This window comes from Pleurodeles waltl, chromosome 8, assembly GCF_031143425.1.
Source record: "Pleurodeles waltl isolate 20211129_DDA chromosome 8, aPleWal1.hap1.20221129, whole genome shotgun sequence".
Taxonomy (NCBI): Eukaryota; Metazoa; Chordata; class Amphibia; order Caudata; family Salamandridae; genus Pleurodeles; species Pleurodeles waltl.
The window spans coordinates 1,324,928,378-1,324,955,352 of NC_090447.1; the positions used below are offsets into that span (position 1 = coordinate 1,324,928,378).

The following is a 26,975-nucleotide window of genomic DNA, read 5'->3' on the forward strand; positions in this document are numbered from 1 at the left end:
TCACTGCAAGGCCTTGTTGAGGCAGCAGCAAAACAACATCTGGAATCTTTGTCTGCAGAGGGGCTGGATGCCAGATCTCACAGCAGGCCACAAACGTCTTCCAAAGTCGAGAATAAATGGATTTCATTGAATGATGTCTAGCCACGAGAATAATATCCATTACACCAGGCTGCATTTCAAAAGAACTCAGCTGCCACTGATCACCATCCACGCATGGAGTTGTAGAATGAGGAGTATCGGGTGCAAGGCTTTCTCCTGTTGCTGAGACAAAAGGTTGTTCCAAAGATGAAATGAGATAAGAAGACAAACACTTAGGCCCAAGAACTCAGGGTACCACACTCCCTGTCTGGGGCTATTAGAATGACCTGGGCCTGGTCTGCTCTGACTTTCCCCAGAACTCTAACCAGGAAAGGCAAAACAGGAGGCCAATGTACTACTGCAATTGAATGCATCTCCCAGTGACTTTCTTGGAGGAAATTCCAAGGTGCAGTAGTTTTGACACTGTGTGTTCCCAATGGTGGTGAACAGATCCAACTATTGCATGCACCACTGCTTGAAGATGCTCTGTACCATCTCAGGATGGAGACACTACACGTGGTCTACTTGTCTGCCCTCACATTCAGGACCCTCAAAGGTGGCAAACAAATCCAACTATGGCATGTACCACGGTTTGAAGATGTTCTGTGCCACCTCAGGATGGAGATACTACACGTGGTCTGCTTGTCTGCCCTCACATTTAGGAACCCTGTCAGGTGGCTGGCCATCAGAAATACTTGCTGCCGATTCCACCACCTCCAGAGTCACAAGGCCTCCTGGCACAGGATTCAGAACCCTACGCCAAACTGCACTGCCTTATTATTTTATGATAACCCAACATACACCTCTAAAATGCGTGTACAACCTCTAGCCAATAGCTTTGTCTAGCAGGACAGCAGTAAGTCATGTACAAGAAGGCCACCAAGACTTCCTGAAACCTTGGGCTGTTTTGTAGGTGGCCTGTGTAAACCCTACTCAGCTTGAGTGGTATGAGGTATGTCATATGGATGTAACTGTACTGCACTAACTTAAAGAAGGCACTGGTGGGTGCACTTTTAACTCTTTGACATGTTTTGTTCTATTCATTTTCAGGAGGCAGTTCGTCTTAACTGTTAAACATCTTTCATATGCTGCAATGGAGCTTCCTCCTACATCTTGGCTGAGGGCTCTACGTATAATAGTCACACACCTCCTGCACCTTCCCATTGCCAACAAAGTTACTTTTGCAAATGTTCCCTGTAGTGGTGGTCACCAGGAGGTTTTCATTTTTTTTTAACTCACTTTCTGGTCATCTTGAACTCTATCACTGGGACACTGCTATCCAGTTCTACATAGTGGTCTAGTTGTACATGAGAGAACCTGCCAAAGCTCTCCTCTGATGGTCGGTAGGAAGGCCAAATGGTTTGCGCACAGTTCCAGTAGACTGACATGGTGATGGCGCACTGCGGAGACCAGAGGCCTCTGATTTGGACCTCTCCATAACAGAACCCTCCCTCCCCACTCTGCAGTGACACAACTGTCAAATTAGGCTGCCATCCTCCTGCCACCAATGCAGATCATGAGCGGTCTCCTGTGAGATCTAGCCTGAGCCAGCTAGGTTGCTCTGTTCTTGAGACCACTGAAATGTGAAAAGTTCCACTACAGCACCCAAAAGTGCCATCTGGTCCAGGAGGCGAGATGGACTCATGAGTCTAGGAGCCCAAGAAGCCTCAGAACCATCCTCACAAAGACCTCAGGATCATACTGCATCAGTAGAAAGACCTTGATGGCCCGCTGTGTCGAGGATAGCCCATATGAAGGAAAACCTCTGTGCAGGAATCCAGTGGGACCTTTTGCTGATGGAGAACCATATGGTAGAAGGGTTTCCTCAATTCTTCATTGTGTGACTGAATGTGGCGAGCTCTTCTTCAGCAGCCAGTAGTCGAGGTATGGTAAAACATGCATCCATGACCTTTAAAGATGAGCTGAGACGACCATCACAAGTATGGTGAACACCTGAGAGTCTGATGCACGGCAAATTGGAAGTGTTCGGATCCCACCACCATGATCCCACCATGAACCGTAGGTAGTGTCTGTGGGACTGCAGGACAGGTACATGAAAATATGCATCTGCAAGTCCAAGGGAACCGTATGGTCTCCAGGATTCAGTAAGAAAGCTTTTTGAACATGTGTTTTCTCAAAAAGATGTTCAACAGTCGTAAGTCTAGAATAAGCATGTGGCCTCTGTCCTTCTTTGGCATGAGGAAGTGTTAACAGTAACGTTCCTCATGTATCTTCTGCACCAGGGAAGGAGGAAGAAAAAGATTGTTGTCTCTGCAGGTGTGAACAGTTTTGAACCCCACAGCGCCCTCTGCCATGAAAAAAAAAGTCTGGGTCAGTGGTTGCAGAGGAGGATGGAGTTGTCGGTATGCTAAGAGTATTGAGTAGCCTCTGAAAAGCCTGTAGAGTTGGTGGAATTGGCAGGCTGGCAACAATAATCTCAGGGATCGTGCTGTAACATGACTATTTGTTTTAAATAGATCTTATGCAGAATCGCCTTCTCCCCAAGTAGCCGAAAGCCATTAAAAGGCATGTCCATGAGATACGCTGGGACGCCACCAGAGAGAATCGAGTTGCTCGCATCCAAGCATGCAATCCAAGCACTATATACCAGCATCCCAGCCTATACAATAAATGGTGTCAACGCTAGCTCGCAGTACATATTTCGTCACATCCTGACCATCCTGAATAGTGTGGGAAAGTGACACCCTGAGGTCCTCCAGGATGGCAAGTATGATATTGCTCCCCAAGTGCACAGTCTAGCCAAAAGACAATTCAAGTTCAAGAAGTGCAAGGCCAGGTTGGCTACAGGAATATCTTCTTATCAAAAGCGTCAATGTAATTTGAATCCCTCTCCAGGTGATTAGAGGGGAAATCATTTGGGTTTACTTTGCTCATTAACACCTGTATTAAAAGGCTTTCACTCAAAGGGAGTCTTGTTAGAAAATCAGGGTTGCCAGGGGCCAGACTGTGCTACCTGGACGCATGCAGACTGACAAGAGGCGCCAAGCGTGGTTTTGACTAGATGACCATGTGATTGCTTCATTAAGAGGTGCGAAAAAAAATATTTGTTGCAGGTTTTACCCTCCACTTTTTGCCCTATATTGACTACTTGGCACCGGCGCAGTGGCCTCGAACTGCCCTGAGCCCTGCTAATCAATAAGACGTGCATATGCTCTTAGCCCTAAAAAGGTAAACAACTGATAGGCTTATACCCAATTGGCAAAGCCTAACTTACATGTAAGTCCCTATTATATGGTACCAGGGCCTGTACATCAGAGTGCTCCATCAGGGACTGCAGTACTTGTTGTGCCACCCGGAGTGGGACTGGAAGGGCAATTATAAACTGATAAAGCATTTAAAGCAATGGCCAAGCCCAAACGTCTTTCTAACGTGTAAATCAACCCTACAGCAAGAATATGAGTCCTAAGGCAGGGTGCAGCATACTAGTGAAACAGAAATGTGCTTAACAAGTTCTAACATGTTCTAGCAGTAAAAACATGGAATTTTCATTTTTACTGCAGGATACACTGGTAGCCCCCTTGGCAAATACCGTTATGTGATGACATTGCAGCCAGCTTCGCAATGGGACTACCAAATTTGATACTTCAAGGTATCAAACAACTAGTCACATATTGCCTGACTTGAAAAGTAGAAATGGCTATAAATTATTGCCATGGGCAACTTTTAGAAAGTTGCTCAATTTCTTCTTTAAGTAAAATTAGGCCATGCACTCTTGTATGTCTGTGTTTGTACAGCTGTGCCTTTACTTGACTAAATGTGTGCTGTTTACTGCTGTGTGTAGGGTTCAAGTATATATTCTATATTGCTCACTTTCCTCTAAACCTCTAATTCTTGCACAATATGCAATTCAAAGATTGTGTGTTCTCTCTATGATGAAGTCTCAAATTAATACTTGTTTTACTTAATGTTGTGCCTTTCTTTATAGTACGCCCTCTACATCCCCTGACAACACACTTAATATTTCTATTAACCTGTATTTCTATCATGCTTTTGTTTATATTTATAGTTCTCCGCAAGTTTTTCATCACTTCTTACTTTTCTCATGTGACTTTCCCCTGCTGCAGCCTACTGCAACATATCACTTGTACCTAGGGAGAGTGAACTTAACCAATGTATGGCAATAAGTATTTTGGCCAGTACTGGCCAAGGACACACAGGTTTCCCTGTTATTTCTTCCGTGGGAAATTCGGCCTAACAGGCATTGTCTTATTATTTTATGATTACCTACCATACATCTCTAAAGAGTGTGCGCAACCTCTAGCCAATAGCTATGTATAGCAGGAAAGCACCAAGTCATGTACAAGAAGGCCGTCGAGACTTCCTGATGTCTTGGGCCATTTGGTTGGTGGCCTGTGTAAGCCCTACTCAGCTTGAGTGGTGTGAGGTGTGTCATATGAATGTAATTGTACTGCACTAACTTAAAGAAGGCACTGCTGGTTGCACTTTTAACTCTTTGACACGTTTTGTTCCATTCATTTTCACTGAGCACTATGTCTACGACTGTTAAACATCTTTCATATAATGCAACAGAACGTCCTCCTACATCCTCCCTGAGGGCGCTCCCCCTATAATAGTCACAAGTCTCCTGCACCCTCCCATTGTCAATAAAGTTACTGCTGCAAATGATCCCAATAGTGGTGGTCACCACAAGGTTTTCATTTCTTTTGTCTGACCTTTTGGTAATCTTGAACTCTATTACTAAGACACTGCTATCCAGTGGCCAGTGTATGTGACCTAACCCCTAAAACATGTACACATTGGCTTAAAACAAGATTGGCAAATGTAACTTTCCTATAAGGTCAAGTGAAAGTTAAATGTAATTTGTGGACGGCAATACTTATTGTGACATCCACAACAGTGGCAGAGAAAATATATTATCCCTAACCCATGTAGCCTGATAGCAGTGGCTTGAACCCTGCTGCACAGACCTGCCAAAATCACACTTCTGACAGGTACGAAAAATGATTTTAAATCATCCCTAAGTCCATCTTGCTGCCCACAAGGTAGGGGTGCATAATATTTAAGAGTGAAACAAGTGGGATCTTAGACGCAGCCTGTTTCCCAAGTGACTAGGCCCAAAACGACATTTCAGTGGCCAGGCTGTAGATGGCCAATAGGAGAAGTCAAAGTATAGCTCATACACTTTAATCTATAATTCTTGACTTGTACCAGCCACAGACTACACTCAAAAGCTTATTTTTATATTTGATATAAATCCAATTCAATGATGAAGATGGATTTTAATTAAGTACATTGGAAATGTAACTTTTTGAAAGTTACCTGTACCCTGACTGAAGCGACTGGATGCTAATTTGCATTAGGGCTGCAGCAACTTCTGCCAGTACTTGGCTTGAGTTAGGTGTGAAGAGGAGTGAAAATTGCTTCGAAGGCAAAGACATGGCCTGAGAGTGGGGAGATGTATTTCCCCCAGAAGGAAGACCAGTTGTGTTGGGCCCCAGAACGTAACCGCATTTAAAGGGACCTTCTCTGTCACAAGTAAATGTTAAGTGACACTGGGAAAGGACCCAGCTTTTGTTACCCTTGTCAGGCTGGTACCAAACAGGGTGGGGAGGGGAAGCTACCCCCAGGAGCAGTTTTAAGTGATGACAAAGGAGGGGACTGCGCATGACCCTGGCCACATCTCTAAGTGGGCACACAGGTTCTTTACAAGAGGAGATGGGGATCTGCTCTTTGAAATTGAGGGGAACTGTGGGGTTGTCTGCAGAAGTGCCAAAGAGTCACCCCCCCCCCACCCGATAGCTTGTAGCACCTCAAAGTATCGCGTCAAAACACCTTCTGGACCTGCTGAAGATCAGAAGAGGTCTGGACCTGGTGGTTGTGACTGAAAGGAGCCCTGAAGGACTAACATGCTCCCCTGTGTCCCAAGGGCAAATAAGTGGATTCCAGGGGTCAGCTTACTGTTTGGCTACAGAGACACAACAAGCTGCGACAGGTCTTTTACAGAAAGTACCCAGATGACCAATAGAAAATGGTGCTAGAGTGGACTACTCTGCTGGCCCCTTAGAGACTTTAAGTGTCATCCCCTGATGTCCTGGGGCCTTAGAAGAGCACTCCTATTATTGTTTGGGTATCAGAAGAAAGTATGGACACTTTTTGTGTAGAACGCCAATGGGACCTGCAGGAAAAAGTATCTAACCTGCAGTTCAATTACATCAAACTGAATTTTAGCCCAATCCAAGTAAAGGCTCCCGCCATCTTTGAGAAAAACATCTACTTTCCATTCTCCATTGGGACTTAAAATATTTTTAGCAATAAATCTCCTAAACTGCAGAGGAACCAACCTACTTCACCTATACAGCCTTTGGTTCTACAGCGGCAGCTACAATTTCAGCAGCAGCTGGCTCAAGGTGAATTTTGCTGCTAAAAAATGACAGTCTCTTTCTGCATTAGGACTTAAAAACTTTTTGAATTTGACTTTCACTGGGACCAAACCACTCGTTGTACCAAACTAAAGATCTATTGCGGTCGGCTTCAAATTGCATTTAGGTCCACGTAAACCTCTTCCATAGAAACCTGACTGGCCCTTTGTGGCGGTATTGTCACTTAAATCTTTTAAAAATCATATCTCCGGTTCCCTTTACTGGATTATTGTTGTTTTGTTCTTACTTTTCTCATAACATTTTTCTCTTTTTTTTTTTAAATTGCCTGTGGAAGTTTATTGTGTTTTGTATAACATTTTCTAGTGTGTATGCACTGAATACTTTACACAGTGCCTATGGATTTAAGCCTGACCGACTCATGTCATGTTACTAGGGATTGAGCACAGGTTTATTTCATTTAATTTGTGTGACATCTAACAGATGGTGGCCTTATCACTGAGGTGGACACTTGTCCACCTCAAATAATAATCCACTTTCCTATAGCTACTATAGTCTATGTGGTGTCTGGTGCTTCCGGGAATGGGTGTTATACTTCTAACAATATGCTTGCAGGGCTAGACTACAGAAGATCTGTCCGTGTCCTATTCTAAAGTGCTCCTGTGCTTCCATGTGATAAATGATCTGCTTAGGTAGTAATCGCCCAGTAACTCACATGTCCATTTTCTATCTCCACATCAACATTTGGTCTGCCTTTTTTTAAAATGGTTTGATACTCCACAAAGCCATATCTAGTATGTACAGAGGGTGTTTTATTGTGACTTTGATTGCTCTCTCCCAGATCTGACACACCTGTCTAATTACATATGGTCAGTGGCTCGAGATCGATGCACCCATCACAAGAAGGCCTTTTAAAAGTGTATCATTGTATGTTCCTCTCAGCAGTGTTGTTGTCCAGTTCTCCATGTCATTTAACCAATGAGCTGCAGCCAATGAGCTGTCATGCAATAAAGCTCCGTATCTGGGATCTCTAAGTCTCCACTATCCCATGTCACCTTTAAGGTTTCCAATTTGATATGGCAAGACTTTTAAGCCATATTCGAGGGATCAGCAGCTGATCTAGTGCCTCAAATAGAAATGTGATTAAATTTGATAAAGAGACTTCTGAAGTGTTACAGACCCCGCAGCAAGACCACTATTTTTCTAATGGGCACATCACCAACAATGGAAGCGTGTTCCAGAATGTTATCAATGCTTTTAAGCCAGCTATAATTGGTTCCAAATTCAACTTATGTCTGTCTTCTATGTCTTGGGTCATGTGTATTCCCAGGTATATAAAGCTTTTGGAAAACCATTCTAGACCCAGTATTGGATGGTAATCTGTTTCCATTTGTGTCACCCCATCCAATGGGCACATTTTGGATTTGACCAGGTACTTTTGAGCACCTATAGTGTTTTATATGTTTCTACTTCCTAAAGTAGATAAGAATTTAACAGGTTGGGGTTATAGGTATACTAATGCATCAGCCATGCACAGGAAGACAACATAATGCCCCATTCTTCCAAGGTCTTCTCAATCTACTATTGAGCGATTCTACAGCCAATGTAAATAACAGTGAAGATGGGGACAACCCTGCCACAGGCCTCTTTTCAACACAGCACTGTCTGGCATAATATACTTTAATCCTAGCTGTGGGCAACGCTTACAGGAGTCTCAGCCATTTTAAAAAGGATGGTCTGAACCCCAAACGCTCTAGGGCAGTGATACTCAAAGTACAGCCCAGGGGGCTGCATGCGGCCTCCCTGACCTTCACATGCAGTCCCCTGCAGAGCGACTGCAATGGATTACTGGGTACTTGATCAAGCGGTAACATTCAGAAAGATATTTAATAAATGGCTAGCATTTATTTACAGCAACATAAGTAAAAGAGAAGAAGCCGATAAGGTGTCCTGCAACACAACTTTAGGAAAGCGTTATTTTTTCAAAGACATTTTGCAACGTGTAAAAATATGATAGCCTCTTCAAAATTAAAAAAAAGTATTTCAAAAACATGCAGATGCGTTCCGCCCTAGAACATAAGATATCAGTACATTCAGATGGAATTTTAAAACTGATAATTTTCATAAATGAACGTAAAAACATTCCTGCCTCTGCCCACTCTGATAACAATGCCAATAGTGAAATAAGAGGCAAGTCAGTTGCCGCAGAGGGCCCTCTGGGTGGTCTAGGTTGTTATTTTACATGGACAACATTACAGTGAATTAAATCAAACTCAAAAGAGAAGGTTTTGTACAGCCCATATCCTGAACTCATGTATTTCAAGGTGCTCTTACATGCCATAACAAAGAAAAAGGAGGCAAAGTAAAATTAGACAATAGTTTAGGATCACAAAATTTGGTCAACTAGGGAAGCCAGGATTGATCCCACGTTTTCTTGTTTCACATCGTGCAATTAATTCTACTTCAGTGCAATTCAAAAAACAACTTACTTCCTTTTTACACTTGAATCTCCCAAGAAAGCCACAGTGTCCACCTTAACCTCTCTCCTCTCAAATCCCCACTTCCACCTTTCTGGCATCACTGCAGCCCTTGGGCACACTACAGGCCACACTTTGAGGCCCTGGGAAAATGTTTGTGAGTACCCATGCTCTAGGACCTCCCATATATACGTCCAACAAACTGTATCAAAAACATTCTCTATGCGTCCTATGAACGTAATGTAACATTTTTTTAAATCACTGAGAGAAGCCTATTAGCAAGCACCTTTGTAAAACAGGATACAGATAACCTAATTTAACAACAAGATGGGGCAAGTTTATAATTGTGATTTTTCGGGCGATGCAGTAGTAGGGGTTTAGTGGCAGGCAAAGTACCAAAAGGGGACACGGTAACACACAACAAGGTGTGAATAGGTGCTGACATAATAACAATGGCATAGGCCATTTTACTACAAACCTTTTGAAAGACAGTTGATCTCCAAACACATCTGAAAGACTGAGACCGCCTAAGTTTAGAAACCATTAATAACTTGACCATCACACCTGGGATGAATGTCTTTTGTACAATTTTACATTTCCCACAAGCAGGAGCTTCTTCGTTCCAATGTTTGCTTCAACAATTAATGATTTGTTATCAACTTAGTTTCGGACGTTCAGCTGTTGGTACTTTCATCCGATTTAGCCTCTAAACTAGGTTTCATCCTCATCACAATTTATCAGGTTAAAAAAAGAAGTCAACACACTCCTCTTAACACACTGACCAAGAGCACTGAACTGGGTCCGTAAATGAGTTTCATTAACACATCAACATTATATATTATCGTTTGAGAAACATGTGACCAATGGAAAAAGCAAACCTGACTTTAAAAAAAAAAAAAATACCGATATCTACAGTTTGAGCATACCTTGCTGTCCTTCCTACTCGATGGATGTAGGTGCTGGCATCCTCGGGGCAATCAAGCTGAAGAACCCAGTTGACCGCAGGAAAATCTAAGCGAACAAAAGCGTTAGAGTAATAAAACCCATTAGTTTTTTATATTTAGTGACTCATTTGAATATATAAACACTTTTGCCAATATATGACTAAAGAACCATAACTATAGGTAGCAGTGACCATAATATAAATAAAGAGAACCTATAAAGGTAGTGTCATAGATGAGTTGTAGTTAAATAAAACATAAAAGTTGTAAAAAAAATGCATACAGAACAGCAAATTTGTATTGGAGAAATATCACAGCATTTTATAGCAGCAGTGTACTCCTCATTTGTGTGGACCTCACAAGGGGCAAGGGTTCAAAGTATTTATCATTTGCAATTGGACATCTTGGGAATTCCCATCTGGAAGTTCTCAACAAATGGAACAGTTTTAGAGTAGCATCTACCATTGTCTCTGTATTTTCTCGAGGTAGCATTCTGGAGTTTTTCGCCCTCTGTGCCATTTTACACAATGAAAAAAAAACTGCATGGTACCTGTGCTGGACTGTTCCTACTGAAATAAGATCAAGACATATTTACATATGGCTGTGTCTAATTTGAGGTAAAGGGAAATGGCTTGGCATGCCACTCAAAGTGATTGCAAGGGGTTAGGCTTATTGCAAGTATTTCTTCCATCACATTTTCTGTGTTTGATGTAATGCCCTAAGTGGACAGAGGTATGTCCTGAGCGGCCAAGGATATGCCCAGACGCTGGCACCTAGTTCACTGTGCACTGGAGCCAAGCTGCACCCAACTAAAGAGGACCAATCAGGCAGGAATGGGTCTTGGGTTGCTTATGTTCCGGTTCGGAGAGGTCCTGTGGCTTGACAGTTGTGGCTGAGATGTTCCTACCGGAGCAGAGCCAAGTCTGATTTGGATGTGGTTGGGTCTAATTTAAAGTGGCAAGGTGGGAAAAAGAACAATGGTCTGGAATGCTACCCTGGGCAATTACCAGAGGTTAGATTTATTGAAAGCATTCCTCTAATCACCTTTTGTGTCTTTGACCATCATGAGCCATCACAGCCATGACAGAATACCAATCATAGCACCCATAAAACACCACTAGAGACAACCAAGCAAATACATAATCTTGTTACATTACTTGGGACCCTTTCCGGTTTGCAAATGGCTTACCACCTGCTTTGAGGAGGTGGTAAAAGATTAATGGTTTTTTGACCGAATTCGGTCTCAAAAAATTAATACATACCAATGCGAATCAATATTTGGAATGGGAGCCCTAAACAGATTCATTCCAAATATAAATTCGTACTTTGGTCGCAAACCAAAATTGTGATTCTGTAACATGTTACCAAATCGCCATTTGTGGTTTGTACATATAGAAATGCTTTTGTGTGGTCGCAAACAGCCCAATTCTATGAATTGGACCGTTTGCAACCGAAAAAAGGCAGCGTACAATGAGCCCTAAAATGACTTATCTCAACTAAGAAATATAAAAATTGCAGTATTTGCTTGATTTTCATTCTATTGTCCAACACTTAAGGAAATGCATTTGACTGATCATGCCACAAAACACAACAAAGAAACAGTGGTGTTTTGCATTGCCCTCTATAACACTTGCCTCAATGTTAGGCCGCACACAAACAGATAATTGAACTAACAGGAGAGATCATTTAACATGCCTCATCACAGCACACACATACAATATTGGCATCTTCCAAATACTTTCCTGCATTCACTAACCAGACAATTGAGCCAAACAGAAACATACTGGAATATATGTTTCACTCGCTTAACACTGATGTACGCATTGGAGGCAACATTTTGCATACATTCAACATGGAAGAGAAATTCCATAAAGTGAGTTAGCCTGTCGCTACACACTCCGCTCCTAAGTGATACTAATCACAAACAATAAGACGCATTAGACAGAACATTCATTATACATAGTCAACCACTTAAACAAGTGATCGAGCATAACACATTTTAGTTTCTTTTATACAAAACCAATCCTCAACCTCACACCTTAAAAGTCACACTGCCTTCTTAGAGCAGGACCAATCCTCAATACTCAAAACACACTACAGGTCTTCCCAGAAGATGAAAGCCCTGGACTACTGTGGAAAGGTAGCCCTGGCAAGCAGACTGGCATAACAAAGGCACACTAATGGTAGACTATGCACTACACAAATGCCATTAACAGTGCCACTGTAGGAAACTGTATTATTATGCGTTTTGATTGTGAGGTCTGACTCTATAATAATGCCACAATCTTCATCTGGTCTAATTAGGTTCTTTAATACAACTTTTAGTTCAGTCCTTAGTGCCTGTGGCACAGAACAGTCAGGCGTAATCAAAGGAAGTATTTAGAATACCAAAACAGTCAGTAAGTAAGAAACACGACTCAAGAAAAATCCTACACCAATTTATAAAAATAAGATATTTTTATTTATCTTTAAATAGACACCAAAACAAAAATCTATTGATGGAAAACAGTGAATGATTTTTCAAAGTTAGCATAAATCACTGTAGTTTAATTTTTAGAACCCAATAAATCATTGTAAGCAGCCTACCAGTTTTGAGAAAACGGGCTAGAATGGCTAATACAACTCTCTTGGACTGGCCACAATGGGTCCCTATGAATAGGAGCCATTCACAGGGACCACTCAGGTCCAGGAAGACACTTATCTATTGGGGTTCAGCAATCTCAGGGTCCTCACAGTAAATCTGTCCTTCATCAAGGTCTCACAAAGAAGTGGTCCTGTTAGGATGCAAGATGCTGAAGATACTGAAGAGGTGCGCCGAGTCTTTCTGGGGTCACCTTCAGATTCACAAACATCAGTGATCATCTACGGCCTCAGGACTCATTCTCCCACAATGCAACAGTGTTGCCCAGTGCAGGTACAGTCCTTACTGGTAAACTGGTCTCCCAATTACAATGGTCTCAGTGGTTACTTGCAGGTAAGTAAATCTTTCTTGTAGGGGGACCAGAGTGCACCCTGACTTCGGCCAAGTGTCCCACAACCTTGTGTAGGTTAGGAATCGGTCTTCCAGGGTGCACTTCAGTGTCCAGTGCTGGAAAGGAGTACCTGGGGCAGCTCAGCTCTTGAGGGTACAGGCTTCCTTAGCTTTTGCAGTCTTGATGCTTAACAGGAGGCTAGCCACCTAACCCTTGGGGCCACTTCTATTCTTGCACAAGGGAAACTCTTTTTCACGAGTGAGCACAGCAGGCACAGTCCTCTTTGTGGGTCCCTCAGGTGCAACAGGTGCAGTCTAGTCTTTGGTGCAGCCCTTGTTTGCTGAATCTAGGAAGCTGCAGGCCAGTCCTTCTTCAGCCTTCTTTCCAGTCCAGTAGTGATCTGAAGACTGTGCCAGGGGTGCCACTTTTATGCCATCTTCATGTTTGTTGGAGGGGAGGACTCAGTAGCCAATGGGGCACAGTTCGTAAAGGACAATCTTTCCCACTTTACATTACTTTCTGGACGTTTGCCCAAAACAACAATCCCAGAGTACCCTTCTCTGCCTGAATCCAGGATAGCTCATGTCTACTTCCAGTGTGTGTACTTCTGGGCATACCCTTAAGCTGTACCCAGCATAGTGAGCCACTCCTCCTGGAAAACAGTTCCTGCAATGAGTTTTCCCTCTCTGGAGCCTGTCTATTGACACAAAGGACCAGGGCTATTAGAGAGTGATAGGCATCCTATCACTGAGGCAGTACCTTCTTTGCAGCTGAGCTGTCTGTGACCACCGCTCAGTAGTCATTCTGCTGGAGGAAATCATACCTCCTTCCGCAGTTTTCTTTTCTTCCTGCTTCTGGGAGTGCTTCACATTTCCTAGCAGGGGAAACCTGTTGTCTCAAGGGACAACAGCTGCGCATAATCAGAAAGAGCTACCAGAGTTTCGGGCAATAAAGTAGTGACTTTCTAAAGTCACCTTCGCTCTGAAAGTTACTTTAAATCCAACTTCAGCAATAAGTCTGGTTTAATGCAACCATTAATTTTATACCTTAAAGTACCATATTTGGTGGTCCCAAAGGAAGTTACCGCTTAGAGCGTGGCTAGTGATAATCCATGTTAGTCAATGGGCCTACTAGCCTTACCACAGTAAAAACAACAACTGCACATTTCTACTGTCAGGACACAGGTGTAAATTCGACTTGTCACTCTTTTTAATATCAGCATTCTGCCTTAGGGTCTTATAAGGCCTTCCTTGGGGTGACTTGTAAATATTACAATTGGAAGGTTTGGACCTTGCAAAAGAGTTATTTTTCCAAGTTAAGATGCAAGTTTAGAAGCTGCCCAACTAGGCTGCGATGGGAGACCTAGAGCCATGCTTTCACTGTGTCATAACAGTGGGACAACAAGTGCTGCAGTCCACTGGTGGCACAACTTACTAGCCCTGGTTCCAGGAGAACTATATACTAGGTTCTTATAGGTAAGTTAACTATGACAATCAGGGATGATCAAAATGCACATATACTTGTGAGGGGTCAGCTTGCATGCACAGCAGGTCCCAGTGCACTACAGAGTGGAAAAAGTAGCGGCATCAGTCCAAAAGTCGGATGGTGAACATAGAAAAAGATTAACTTTCCTACAACACCACCTTAAAATGGATGTAACACCCTGATGTTTCATACATGTACAAAAAGAGCTTAGGGAAAGAGGGTATACGCAGAGAATAAGGCAACAGTATTAAAGGGGAAGGAGGCGGCTGCAGGATTGAGGGATCCTAAAGAAGGGTAGCATCTGGATAAACTTAGTGATGGCTGATATGTGACAGAATACATTCTGAGGCAGTATGGCAACTCTAGCAACACAGGTCCTTTTTGGATTTGAATTTCAAGACATTTTATTAAGTTCTAAGTATAATATTGCTCAACTGCAGTTCGTGCTGCACAAACAGACATTATTTAAAATACGTTCTGAGTAATGTTCAATTCGTAGCCACACAAAGAGACTAAAATGTCTGAAATACATTTTAAAAACTGTAGGTATATAGTTGTTAGAAACATTATCACAAAAACATACACACAAGCGGAAAAATGCATTATTGTAGCAGCAACATTATAAATGATTACAATGTGGATGTCGCTTGAGAATAACAATATGTATATCAATAACACTGCTAAGCCCATCATAGAAGACATTTTTAACAACATCACTAATTAAACAATGTCAAAAAGTAACTTTCATCCTTTTTAGTCTGTCAGTATTGACACTCTAGCTCTTGAGATATATTTCATGTTTCCTCGTGTTCCATTTCTCTGCTCCACTTCCCCAAAACTCTTCCGCAAGCAAACATTATTTTTATGCTGCATTATCAAGAGTGATTTCCTTTGCATTATCAGGAGTGATTTCCATTTATTTTTCTAACTTCTTTCATAAAATCTGTATAAACAAATCCCTTTTACCATCCCTTCATTATTTCTTTCACAATTTACTAATTCTCCCCTCTCTATTCATCCATTGTGTTCCAGAATAAGTCATTCTCATATTTCGGAATTGCTTTCACAGAGATTTAGATCCCTTGCTTCCCTTTACATAATGGTATGCATTACTCACTTAGGTATGTTTTCTATATAAACATTTGATTTTCAAAATACTCTAATGTCTTCACAACAATGCATGCAGTTGATCTGTGGTGGAATATGTAAATACATTCACCAATTACATTTCTTGTCATATAATCAACGGAATAATCAATGGTGGTTGCAAAAAAATTAATGTATGTCTTACTGAGCTCAATGTTATTCTTTTTCAGGTCTCATATTTATAAATTTAGAGGATAACTTAGGAGCGCTGTCATTCTGCCTTTAAGCACTCTTCTACTTATCTTTTGGCATTGACCATTATATAAAGTAACAACATGGAGGCAGCTGTGAGGGAGCGGTTGCAGACTAGCTGCCCCTGATCAGGGAGCTAGCAATCCACACCTTAAATAAGGCCCAGAGTTTGTAGCGTGGTCTTATCAGTAAAGAGGAGTGTCCTGTGATGAGTAAAATGACAGTGAATGCACTGGGACGAGCAGCAAATGAGAGGATTTAAATCTTACAGTGTTTACTGTAAGAGGTGATTTTGTTAAGATGAAATTTCATCGGAGCGGACACACATTTTCAAACCAAATAATTTAAAAGTGGTACATTGTCAGTAGAATATCTGTAGGTGGGGCCCATTCTTCAAAAAGCTGCCAAGACATGCTGAACCTTGAACCTGAAGCCTGAGAAAGGAAGTAATCAAGAGCTACCTACTGTAAACAGTCAAACCTCAAAGAGACTATGATCAGCAGTGTCAGAAACACGATGAAAAATAAACAGTGGTTAAAGTCTCCTCAGCGGAGTGTGCCATTGAGTGGCCAGGCCCCTCCACTCACATTCCTTCCCCTTTATCACCAGGGCTTTGTTTTACAGATAGGTATATTGAGGCCAAAACTTTGCAGCTCTTTGCATCACATCCAAACAGACCTTGTGGCGAACCATTTAGTACTGCGAGTAAAGCTGTACAAAAAGGTCAACTTGCAACAAATGATTTACATTGCGGCATCTCCAAATAGAGAAACATTGTAAATAATCACTGAAAACCCATAAGGGCCATTTTGCACTCATTTATCAGCACTCCACCTCTTTCAATGGGAAGAGATTTTGACTAAACTGGGCAATCCACATGAATCACCATTAAGTATAAAAGGGACCTAGGTTGGACGCTAAGCAGGGTGTATATTAACATCCCCTTGCACAGATTAAGTTAACAACAGGCAGCATTGAGTTGTACATTTTCCCCCTACTGAACTCTTTATTTAGCAGAGAAAGAAATGAACCATCCAAGGCCCAAGGGTTTGGTTTGTTTTTTACAACGTGCAGGTGTGCGCTTTCCAACAGGAAAGTATAGCTGAGATCCAGAAAAACCTGAATCCCAGAACAATGCTGTTTACAAGTTCTCATTGCCATGAGTCACCCAATTCTGTGATTACCACATTCTCTTTAGACTACCAGCCTGATCTTACGTAGTAAATCTAGTAATGCGTAGGACCATCAAGAGCAGCATCAACAGTCACCCTAACATCTCAGACAACAAGAAAACATTGAGCGATTTGTCTTACATCTCCATCATCCATGAAAGATGGTATATAAAGAGTCACAATTCAGAATCCATTCTAGCACTTTCAACAAGACCTAACCTGGATTAATGCTGCAAAACAGAAGTAACAAAACACTCCGTGAAGGTCAAGTGCCTCTTAAAATCAGCCTCAGCTTCTCATAAACGAGTCTCTCTTCTGGTAACCTTACTGTCCAGCACATCAGTATCTGCCTCAGTCTTTTCAATGGGTCACCTATCGTGCCTTCCAGGGAGATTATCTTACTTCCAATCTGCCAGGAAGTTCTTTCTAAGTTGCTCACGAGCAGCATCAATATACCTTGAGCTATAGCAGCATCAGAGATGTCTGGATTAATTTGCTTCCACTTGTCTCTTTAGTAGTAGGTCTTGGGGAAAAATAAGTCACTATAGATTAGTTGTTTTCCATTTGTTACCTTTTAGCAGTATTTTGTAGATGGAGAAGTAGTGCTTCCCTGCAGAAAAAGGTGGAGGAATGGGTGCAGTGCTCCATTCCTTGTAGCAGTTTCGAAGTGCCACATACCTTTGGTTAGAGAGTTCACTATTTTGTCAGTCCACCATCATGTGCGGCAGGCAGGAACACCAATCGCTAAATGGTAACATCCTTCCACTCTGTTCCAAAACAAACACCTCTCTGGTTTCTCCTGGTGTTACTGCCACTTCAGTGAGGTTTGGTGTTAGCTTTCACCCTCAATTCTGAATAAAATAGTGACCGTTTGCTGAAGTGCACAGCTGAGCATACAGATACTACGCACCATCACTGCATCGCTGTTGCCATCTTGAAAGCTCTGGGACAGCATTTCTGCAGCCAGTTTTGCCCTTCTGATTGAAGTGGCAGTTCTTCTTTAAGGATGCTGTTTTTACCAGTCAAATTATGTCACATTCCAGATTGGAGCCCAAAGCATTGTCTGTCTTCCTACTGCTCTACAGGCTCCACCCCCATGCTGACTAAAAGAGCCTACTGAGAAGATAGATGAGGCTATTGGGAGGCAAGGGCAATGCTGCAGATATATTTACATTATTTGCAGACAGGTGTTTTGTGCATGAAATGTATGTTTCGAAGCTCAAGTGTTCAACGCTGTCTGAAGGAGCAACAACTATAAAACTAGGTGCATTTTTTATGACAGATGAGAAGTTTGCAAATACTTTGGATGTCAGGTGGCCCAGAATTGTTAAAAAAAAACCTGCAATGCATTTTCAGCACTTTGTTAAATAGAGGTGTTTAAGAAGGAAAAATGTTTTCTTTCATTATTAGTTTAACCCATTTTCCAAGTCACACCTGTGATCACAAACTGTCACGATGATTTACATGTTAAATACTGCAAAATAAAATGTTTTGAATTCTGGATTAAAAAGTTACTTAGCTGAAGCTCCAATCTAGATGAAGTGCATCACTGAGCAAATGAATGCATCTAGCAAGTTTCACTGCGGGAGAATCTGGCTTTTAAAGTGATAAATCATCTGTTAAGTACTGTTGTTGCGTATTAGTGTATTTATGAATGAGCTTTTAAAAGGTCACTTGTTTAAGAAAAAAGAAAAAACACTGACATGCAATTAGGTCAGAGGTTTTGTGGGCCTTAAAACCAACGCATTGGCATTAGAGGGAGGACTGGTCGGGTACTGCAGCACTCCTAAAATAGCCATGCTGGAGTTCAGAAGGTGAATGAGCAATAAAGATGCCTTTACACTCTGTGTTTATCTTGTCACATTTGCTATACACTTTAAGACAGAAGTGACATGCCAAGCTATGTCTTCCGACAAACTGTTGCTTACTTTTTTAAAAATGAGATTGGTCTGCATGCTAGATTCTAAGGATGCCGGAAAATTCTCAAATTCCTGCCATGAGAGGAACAGAAAACAGAGGAACATGCCTTAATTCTTGACTATGCGAATATCCTATATATAGGGCTTCCAGACTACCTTATTCATAGATTGCAAAAGATTCAGAAAATGGCAATACGACTTTTATTTAATCTGCCTGAATATGCCTCTATCACCCCGTACTGCAACCAATTACATTGGTTACAGCAAAGAAAAGGATCATCTTTTTCTCTATAGCAAACGCTGCCTTCTGCAGAACTGGACCTTCATACTTGCACAAATGGCTAACTGCTTACCTCCCTCAAAGATCCCTACGCTCTCAGTCTGCTCGTCTTCTGACCAGTCCCCTGACCATTAGGAGGAAGTGGGGTGGCTCTGCTTGCTCAGTATAAGCCACCAAACATTGGAATGATCTTCCTTTTTCTCTCAGAAAAATTCCAGAGAAAAATCAGTTTCAGAAACAATTGAAAACGTATCTTTTTAAAGACTAATGGATGCTGTTCCTTCTCTTGGCAGCTCAATGCCTAGCGCTGGGACACTCTAGTAGTGCCCTCTACAAAACGCTTCATTCGTTCATTCTTTTCTTCTATGACTGCACATAAGGGGCATTTGATAAAGTGAAATATGTGGCAATCTTGTCTATTTTTTTTATTAACACATATAATGTAAATACCTGCAAATGAACTGTACAAATATTTGAACAAATGTCACCAGTTAGGAAAGCACAAATGAAACCCTTTCTTCTGTAATTTCTAACTGTGATGGAATCAAAGATGTAATACAATAAAGCTACTTGACTTGGTGATGCTCAAATGATAAATATTCAGTGAAACCCAACATATTTTCTATTGTTTGTGCCCTATTTACCTCATAGTTTTATCAGTAAAATTACATTTCTGTGTTAATTTAGTGGCCATTTCAATGGAATATGTGCTGTCTGTAAATGACAGTGCACTACCACACCATGCTTAAGTAATATATTTAAGAAAGTGTGCACAAAAATGCACCACTGTCTACACACCTCACCATACCGCTCTCCTGCTGAATTGGCGTGGGTCATTTGCAAAAATTGCTCTTCGTGAGACGCTTGGATTTTTCACAGCCCCTATGACTTTAGTGATGCGACACTGATGGCAGCACCTTCATTCTACAAATTGTTCAAGCGTCATTTCCAAACAAGTCTGACCTCATCAAAGGCAACTGGAGCAAATATTTCTTAGTCTGCAAGTGGTGACTTCACTTATTCAGAAATTTTTACAACAGAATGGACTTAAATTTTATAGACTGTCCCAGGGTAGCTCATTGAATGCTGTACTTTACGGTTTGAATGAGCAGTTATCTTTAGAAAACCGCAGAAGAAAATCCTGAAGAAATTGCAACCCACTTACCCGGTCACAGATCAGAGAACTACACATGTAAAGATCGTTGTGTTCAAAACCACATCAATATGAATTGCAATATTTCCAACAGGCAGGTGGCTGTAATTTTCCCAAACAACAATTTATTTTCTTCAGTTTGGGAGGTCTGACACCAGTTGCCTCAGCTGTTGAGCCAAAGCTTTGATTTTACAAACTCCTTTACAAATATCCCAATGAGATTGAAAGGTACACAGATATGTCATTTACGTAAAGTTTTGATCTGAGAGTTGAAAATCTTTGGTCTATCTAACCCTCCTCATTCTAAAGGGAGACAATACTAGAGAGAATAGATGCATTTGTTTCATTCCTCAATATCAAATTTATAGGAGTAGTTTGTGTACATTCTTTCTCAAGACATTTCCAATAACAGTTCATCCACTGAACTGCCCCAAATATGGATTGGAGCCTCCCAATTATATGTTTGTCCGCCAAGAACGAAGTATAGTTGGCCATAACTGTTGTATTTACTGAAACCTCAGAAAAGTGTTTCACATCCTCTAACACATTATCCTTACCACGACCAGATTTCTGTTTCTATGGTTAAGTACTTTCAATAGCCTTTTTGTTCTATTTATGTCATTAATTTTGTTAGATTCTTGTGATGCCAACATCAACATAACTTTATGTAACCATAGGCACGACACACAACTGCAAATGTTTTGTTAATGTTATTTAGCTGTTTTGTGTTGCACTTAATTTTTCCACCACTGCAATATAAATTGGTGATGTACCATAAGTGGCTTTTGTTTTGAGTTTAGGCATTCCATTAATATAACTGTGTACATTTACAAGCGGTAGAAATTCACAAAATGCAGTTTTTGTTTTACCTCTTAGAGACTGTCAGGCTATTGTGCACAATGGTAAATTATTTAAACTCAGGGTAACACTTGGGTGTTCTTAAGTATTTCTATCTGATCTCTACACTTAAAACTGCATGCCAACTTGAAAGTAAATAGTTCATATTTGGATTATCCAATGCTGTGTGTTTATTAAATATTGTCAGTAACTGTTCGTAGTAAGAAATACATTTGTTTTCAAGAGTAAATATGAAGCTGATATATTGTCTCTCCACAAAGAGTTTAGATTTACTTCCGTGCAAGCTACATCAGCAATTATCTCTTAATTAATAACCTTTAAAATTATTGACACCTACCAAGGCCTCTTGCTGCAATATCAGTGGCAAAAAGCACTGCTGCTTTTTTCCGAATGAAGTCGTTATAGACTTCCATCCTCTTCATTTGCTGCTGTTTACCATGAAGAGCAAGTATAGGTATGCCAGGGCGCAACCTGCAGAACACTCTGAACAAATATTGCACCTGTTTGAAAGAGCAAATTAAAGAAACACATTAACATGTATTGTACAAATCCTTCAAAATGCAAAACAACATTTCTAAGTAAATTAGCTTTGTGTCCCTGTAGGGTATAAGCACTTTGGCACTAAAGGAGTTAAAGCTTCTAAATCTGTAGCGCTTTATTCACACAAAGAGGTACTGACGAATACTAACGGGCAGGTAACCAACTACACATCTAAGTAAGGTGCTTAGTTGCAAGAGTAATGAATTGCAGGTCTGCATAATGTATGATGATCAGAGAAATGTTCTTATCCCAACATAGCAGGCTGCCTCTAAGCATGCAGTGCAGGAAAGATGAAAAAGGGATACAATGCATGCGTTTCATGTTAATTTATTGCTGCACATGGCTGGAAGGGTGATAATTATGACTAACGCCAGAGTTGGAAGTGTTTTAATGTCATGCACAATACACAGCGGAATACACTCTGTCTCTCGCTGTGATCGTGTAGCTGCACTTTTGCTTGCAGTGGAATAACATAGTGTATGTGGACCTTCCTATAATCCCTGAGAGGGAAAAGGTTCAGCTTTTGGGATGAACTGAGCACCAGAACGGCAACCTACAGAAATGTACTGGTTACAGAAAGCCATAGTATATGCTTAGGAAGTGCACCCATGTGTGGCCGGGGAGTAGCCCACAGAAATGCACTGGTTTAAGGAAGACATAGCGTACACTTTGCTTACAGGCAGCCGCTATACATTCTATAAAGTATGGACTCTCAAGTGTCAGAGTTGTGACCTACAGGACTGAACATGAAGGCTCCCCCCAAACTAATTAAACCTGGAGAACTGGATAGAATCAAATGTGTGAAAGCATAAATCGAAGGATGATGTGGCTTAATGCCAAGCTCCTACTTGTCACATCCAGTCCTTTATCACCGACAAGTAACAGTGAAAACTTCTGTAACTGATCACCAAGCAAAATGCTCTGTAAAGTCCACCCCCGGGTGGCAAATGAGAAACCTATATGAGTCACTGGTCACATTCAGCAGGCTTCTTTATTACAGTAATCTTTTTTAAGATTTTCCCAGGAGCATTATAGCAATCTAGCAAAGCTAATACGTTTACAAGAACCTTAAAAGCACTCAGCTTTTAAGTGGAACTTACTAGGTTTTTGTTTCGACAATTGCATGACTACTTCCAGTTGAATGCTGTATCATTTACACATCAACATCACTACATACGTCTATGTCCAGTGCACTATCCATGCTGGGGTAAGGCACAAAAAAAGAACATATCATGAGATATTTTCAAGGTACCCCCATTGTACCTGAACACCAATGACTAGTACAATGAAAAGGGATGGATTCAACAATTTTTTAAAATTGTAAAGCCCTGCAGAGAAAGGGAAGCATGAGAAAGGTCAGGCCTGCTTTCTTTTTAAAGCCAAATAGGATGAGAGCAGGCAGCAAATCACATTGCAGACTAAAGCTTTCTTATGAAAAAAAAGTTTTTAAATATTAGTTGAGACACTTCTTTTCATTAGCTTGACTTTGACAGCAGAACTGAACAATCAAAATACTGTGGGAGATGGTCAGCGCCGGCATGCTTGGAGAGCTGCACCTGGCATGGGTCTTCCACTGTGGGAGATGGTCAGGGCCGGCATGCTTGGAGAGCTGCACCGGGCATGGGTCTTCCACTGTCGGAGATGGTCAGCGCCGGCATGCATGGAGAGCTGCACCTGGCATGGGTCTTCCACTGTGGGAGATGGTCAGCGCCGGCATGCTTGGAGAGCTGCACCTGGCATGGGTCTTCCACTGTATGAAATGGTCAGCGCCTGCATGCATGGAGAGCTGCACCTGGCATGGGTCTTCCACTGTGGGAGATGGTCAGTGCCTGCATGCTTGGAGAGCTGCACCTGGCATGGGTCTTCCACTGTGTGAGATGGTCAGCGCCGGCATGCTTGGAGAGCTGCACCTGGCATGGGTCTTCCACTGTATGAAATGGTCAGCGCCTGCATGCTTGGAGAGCTGCACCTGGCATGGGTCTTCCACTGTGTGAGATGGTCAGCGCCGGTATGCTTGGAGAGCTGCACCTGGCATGGGTCTACCATGTAGGAGTTCTCTGACAAATTGGGGCTCCGAATACTTCAATGAGCATGACTATGATTAAAAAGCGGGTATGCCCATGTGCTGCTGTGAAAACTGAATGTGTCAACAAAAGAAAGGCTGTGTAAATGCCTACTCAGGAGTGTCTTGATCTTTGATTTGCACTCAAGTTGCTTGCTGTTTCTTTGGATCATTGCTCAAATGGCCAGGCTGTCAATTTGTGGTTACAAACTATTCCACCAGGGCTATCTATACGTAAGATTATGGATCTGGCGAAAACTTTCTCGGAGCCTGTTCTTCCTACAGATCAGGCAAATCACCTTTTTGGAGCTGGAGTACATTTTTACGTTACTTTAGCTCCCCCTTCAGAGTCCTTGCTTAACACTCTCTGAACAGATAGTAAAGAAGTCATTAATCTAGGTTCATTGCAATAGCTGAACAGAATTTATGCCTATGTACACTATTCATTACTTACCATCTGTCAAAATCCAAACCCCTCATCATGCATGTACACGGCTCCACAATTTGTGCTTTCCCATTTTTCTACTCACTCTCATTACACTTAGCACTCACCATTATATTGCAGCATTTGAACAGCCCTTCTTATTCCTGACAAGAGCCTGAAGAAGTATGGGTTGTTTAGATAAGAGTTCACCAAGTTTATCATTAAAGGTTGGTACATTGAGTCAATAGTGTGGCCTACGTGGAAAGTGTTTGGTGGCATGGAAGATGTTTGGAGAGGTATATCAGTGGTGGCACCACAGAATGTGACAGCAATGTGTAAGATAGTCGGGCTTGCAGATATATTCTATCATCCTCCAGTGCGATCTGTAGTTCAAAGAGTCAGTTCTCTGGGAACAGCTAGGTATTTAACAACATCCACAATACAATTGTCCTGCATGATACTGATTCTTGCCGGGAGTAAATACTGAGTCCTGGCTGGCTCTATAGAGAAAGCTGTTCTGCGGAACACTATGGACAGATGCAGTGAGCTTTAAATTAGATTAATCTAGCCACAGGCACCAATGGGAGAGCAGTGGTTGCGCATGCATAAATGTAAGAGTTATCTGGGAGATATTTACTGGATTCACTGGGGTATGTGGGGTCGGTATACAGGACAGCTGATGTAATGTAGGCACAACAGGACCGAGGTAATGGGGCTCACAGTCTGTGAGGCAATGCTAGACATGAGAAAATGTATTGTAAAGTTTAAAGCATTCAGTAGGCCCATTTAGTCACATGATTTGCATGTAGCACAAAAGACAAGTTGGAGTCCACGGTCACTGCCAGGTTACTCCCCTTCTTCAGTTCAGTTGGTGTGCATCCAAGCTCCTGAGGCCCACTGGAGGTTGAACAGTACACCACTCAAGCTCCGTATGTGAGAATTTCTATTTTTTGATGAGTTGTGGTTCTGGTATTTCTGATAGTATTCACAGAAGGGTTTTTTAGATTTAGGAAGATCAGAGTGTGGTCATTATGGTTCTTATAGGTAATGCTGGAGGACTTGATGAGGTCTTGAAGAATGCTAAAGAAGGGAACTGGTGCAACCTTGTTCAAAGGCAAAGTAACTGAAAGATGCATAAGATAAAAGTAGGGGGAGAAATGTTGTACCCGTTCTCTATAGAAGGATGGGGTGATACAAAAGGTCTAAGGTGGAGGACAGATGCAACAGCAGGAGTGCTGTGACTCAGTTTGTGTTGAAGATGATCTTGAGATCACAACAAATTACAATCAAGGAAGATTTCAAGTCAATGCTGAAGCCAAATCTTGTTTGGTAGTCGGAGAGTGGGTTTGTTTCTTCGAGAAAGACACAACAAAGGCTGATGAGATTTCCAGGTAGTCTTTTGTAGATTGGCCTAATCAACCTTTAGGATGGGTTAAGGATGTGTTTGATGTAAGAAATCTCAAGACTACTGGGGAATGTGGCAGATACTAAGCTCTGACTGACAATGGTTCTGACTAGGAGAGTGGAAGAGGTGGTGAGGTAGATATTCTTGAACATATGCTCTGGGCATGATCCTCTGGCGAACTAGCAGAGCCACTGACATTAACATTAATGTGTTCTTATATATCATTGGCAGAGGGGGACTTGAAGGAGAACAATCGGGGTTGCTGGTGGAGTGTAGCTACCTGGATGAAGAAGCAGAAGCAATAATTTACCAAGATATTTGCTCCAGAAGTAGTTCTCTTGAATCTCGTTTTTGGAATTGTAGTGGCCTCCTAAAGTGTTAGAGGTCTTTTTAACAAGCAATGTTGGAAAGGTTGCACTCGTCTCCATTATCTTGCCCAGAATGAGGACCCTAAAGTAGAGATAGACCTAACAGAGGTTCATCATGCCTTTTCAGCCATATTTGCAGATCTCAAGTGGAATATTGTAGAATTCCTTTTGAAGCCGTTCTACTAGGAGTAAAAGTTTATGTTTTTTTTGCTTGCTACTTCACTGACTACTGGTTCCTGTTTTGTTAAAGTCGTAGTTAAGTTGTCCTAAAATTGGTCCTGCCGTGTGAGTTTCCTTGGCTGTGATAATGCAAAGGATTCTTTTCAGGTCGGCCTTTTGCAACAATTTAATTTTTCAGCACATAATTTGTTTGCCTTGTATTTTGGCTATTTGTGGGTTTTTGGATATTTGTGGGTTATTAAAGGCTCATTATTCTGATTCTTGCATTCAGCCTAAACCGATTGCTTTGTGGAGTGCCCAGAAACAAATTAAGGGGAGTGGAGAGGTGGTTTAGAGCCTGGGCTAACCTTCCTCTGACACAGAACTTTGCACTTTCTCTTAGGATCAACGTGTTTCTGCCACTCATGTTCCCATATGCTCAAGAACAATTATACTACCACAATCCACATTTATTCTATAATGCTGACGTAACTGGTGAATTTACCATACTTACGTGAAGCACACCTGAACAAACTACTTGGTGTCTGTAAATAGTTATATATTAAGGCACTTGATAGTGCTTCAGAGGTACATGGAGGAGAGGCGGGCCTGGAGTCACACAGAACCCAAGGCCCCTGCCTGGCTTGCTCACCCAGAACACCTCCTTTCGTGCCTGAAACATTTTGACCCTAAGAAGAAGTAGGGGTAACTAGAGCCCCAGGACTTCCTAACTTTTCCTGTTTTTGTTCATACTTGCTTGCACCCAGACCCGGCTTTTTTTGCAAAGAAGTGCTCCTGCATTCTCATGGATCGTAGCAAACCCAGTTACGCCATGGAACAAGAAGTAACTCTATGATGAAGCATGCCACCAAGGGGTTCTTAGACTGATCCAATCGAGTTAGGCTCTATAATTGTGTAAACGTCTTTGTGGAGTGTACATAACCATAATTTCAGGGCTAAATGCTGATGTTTTCAAGAGTCTCTG

General features: G+C 41.7%; 1 protein-coding gene across 1 annotated transcript in view; it reads right to left on the reverse strand.

The window, feature by feature from the left end:
* The window catches only part of DDX10 (DEAD-box helicase 10), a 794,248-nt gene that overhangs the window by 680,975 nt on the left and 86,298 nt on the right, over nt 1-26,975 (reverse strand). The window contains exons 8-9 of the mRNA XM_069202312.1: nt 21,370-21,532; nt 9,841-9,925 (exon numbers count right to left, since the gene is read on the reverse strand). Of these exons, the coding sequence (XP_069058413.1) occupies nt 9,841-9,925; nt 21,370-21,532 (248 nt within the window). The remainder of the gene's footprint in view (nt 1-9,840; nt 9,926-21,369; nt 21,533-26,975) is intronic.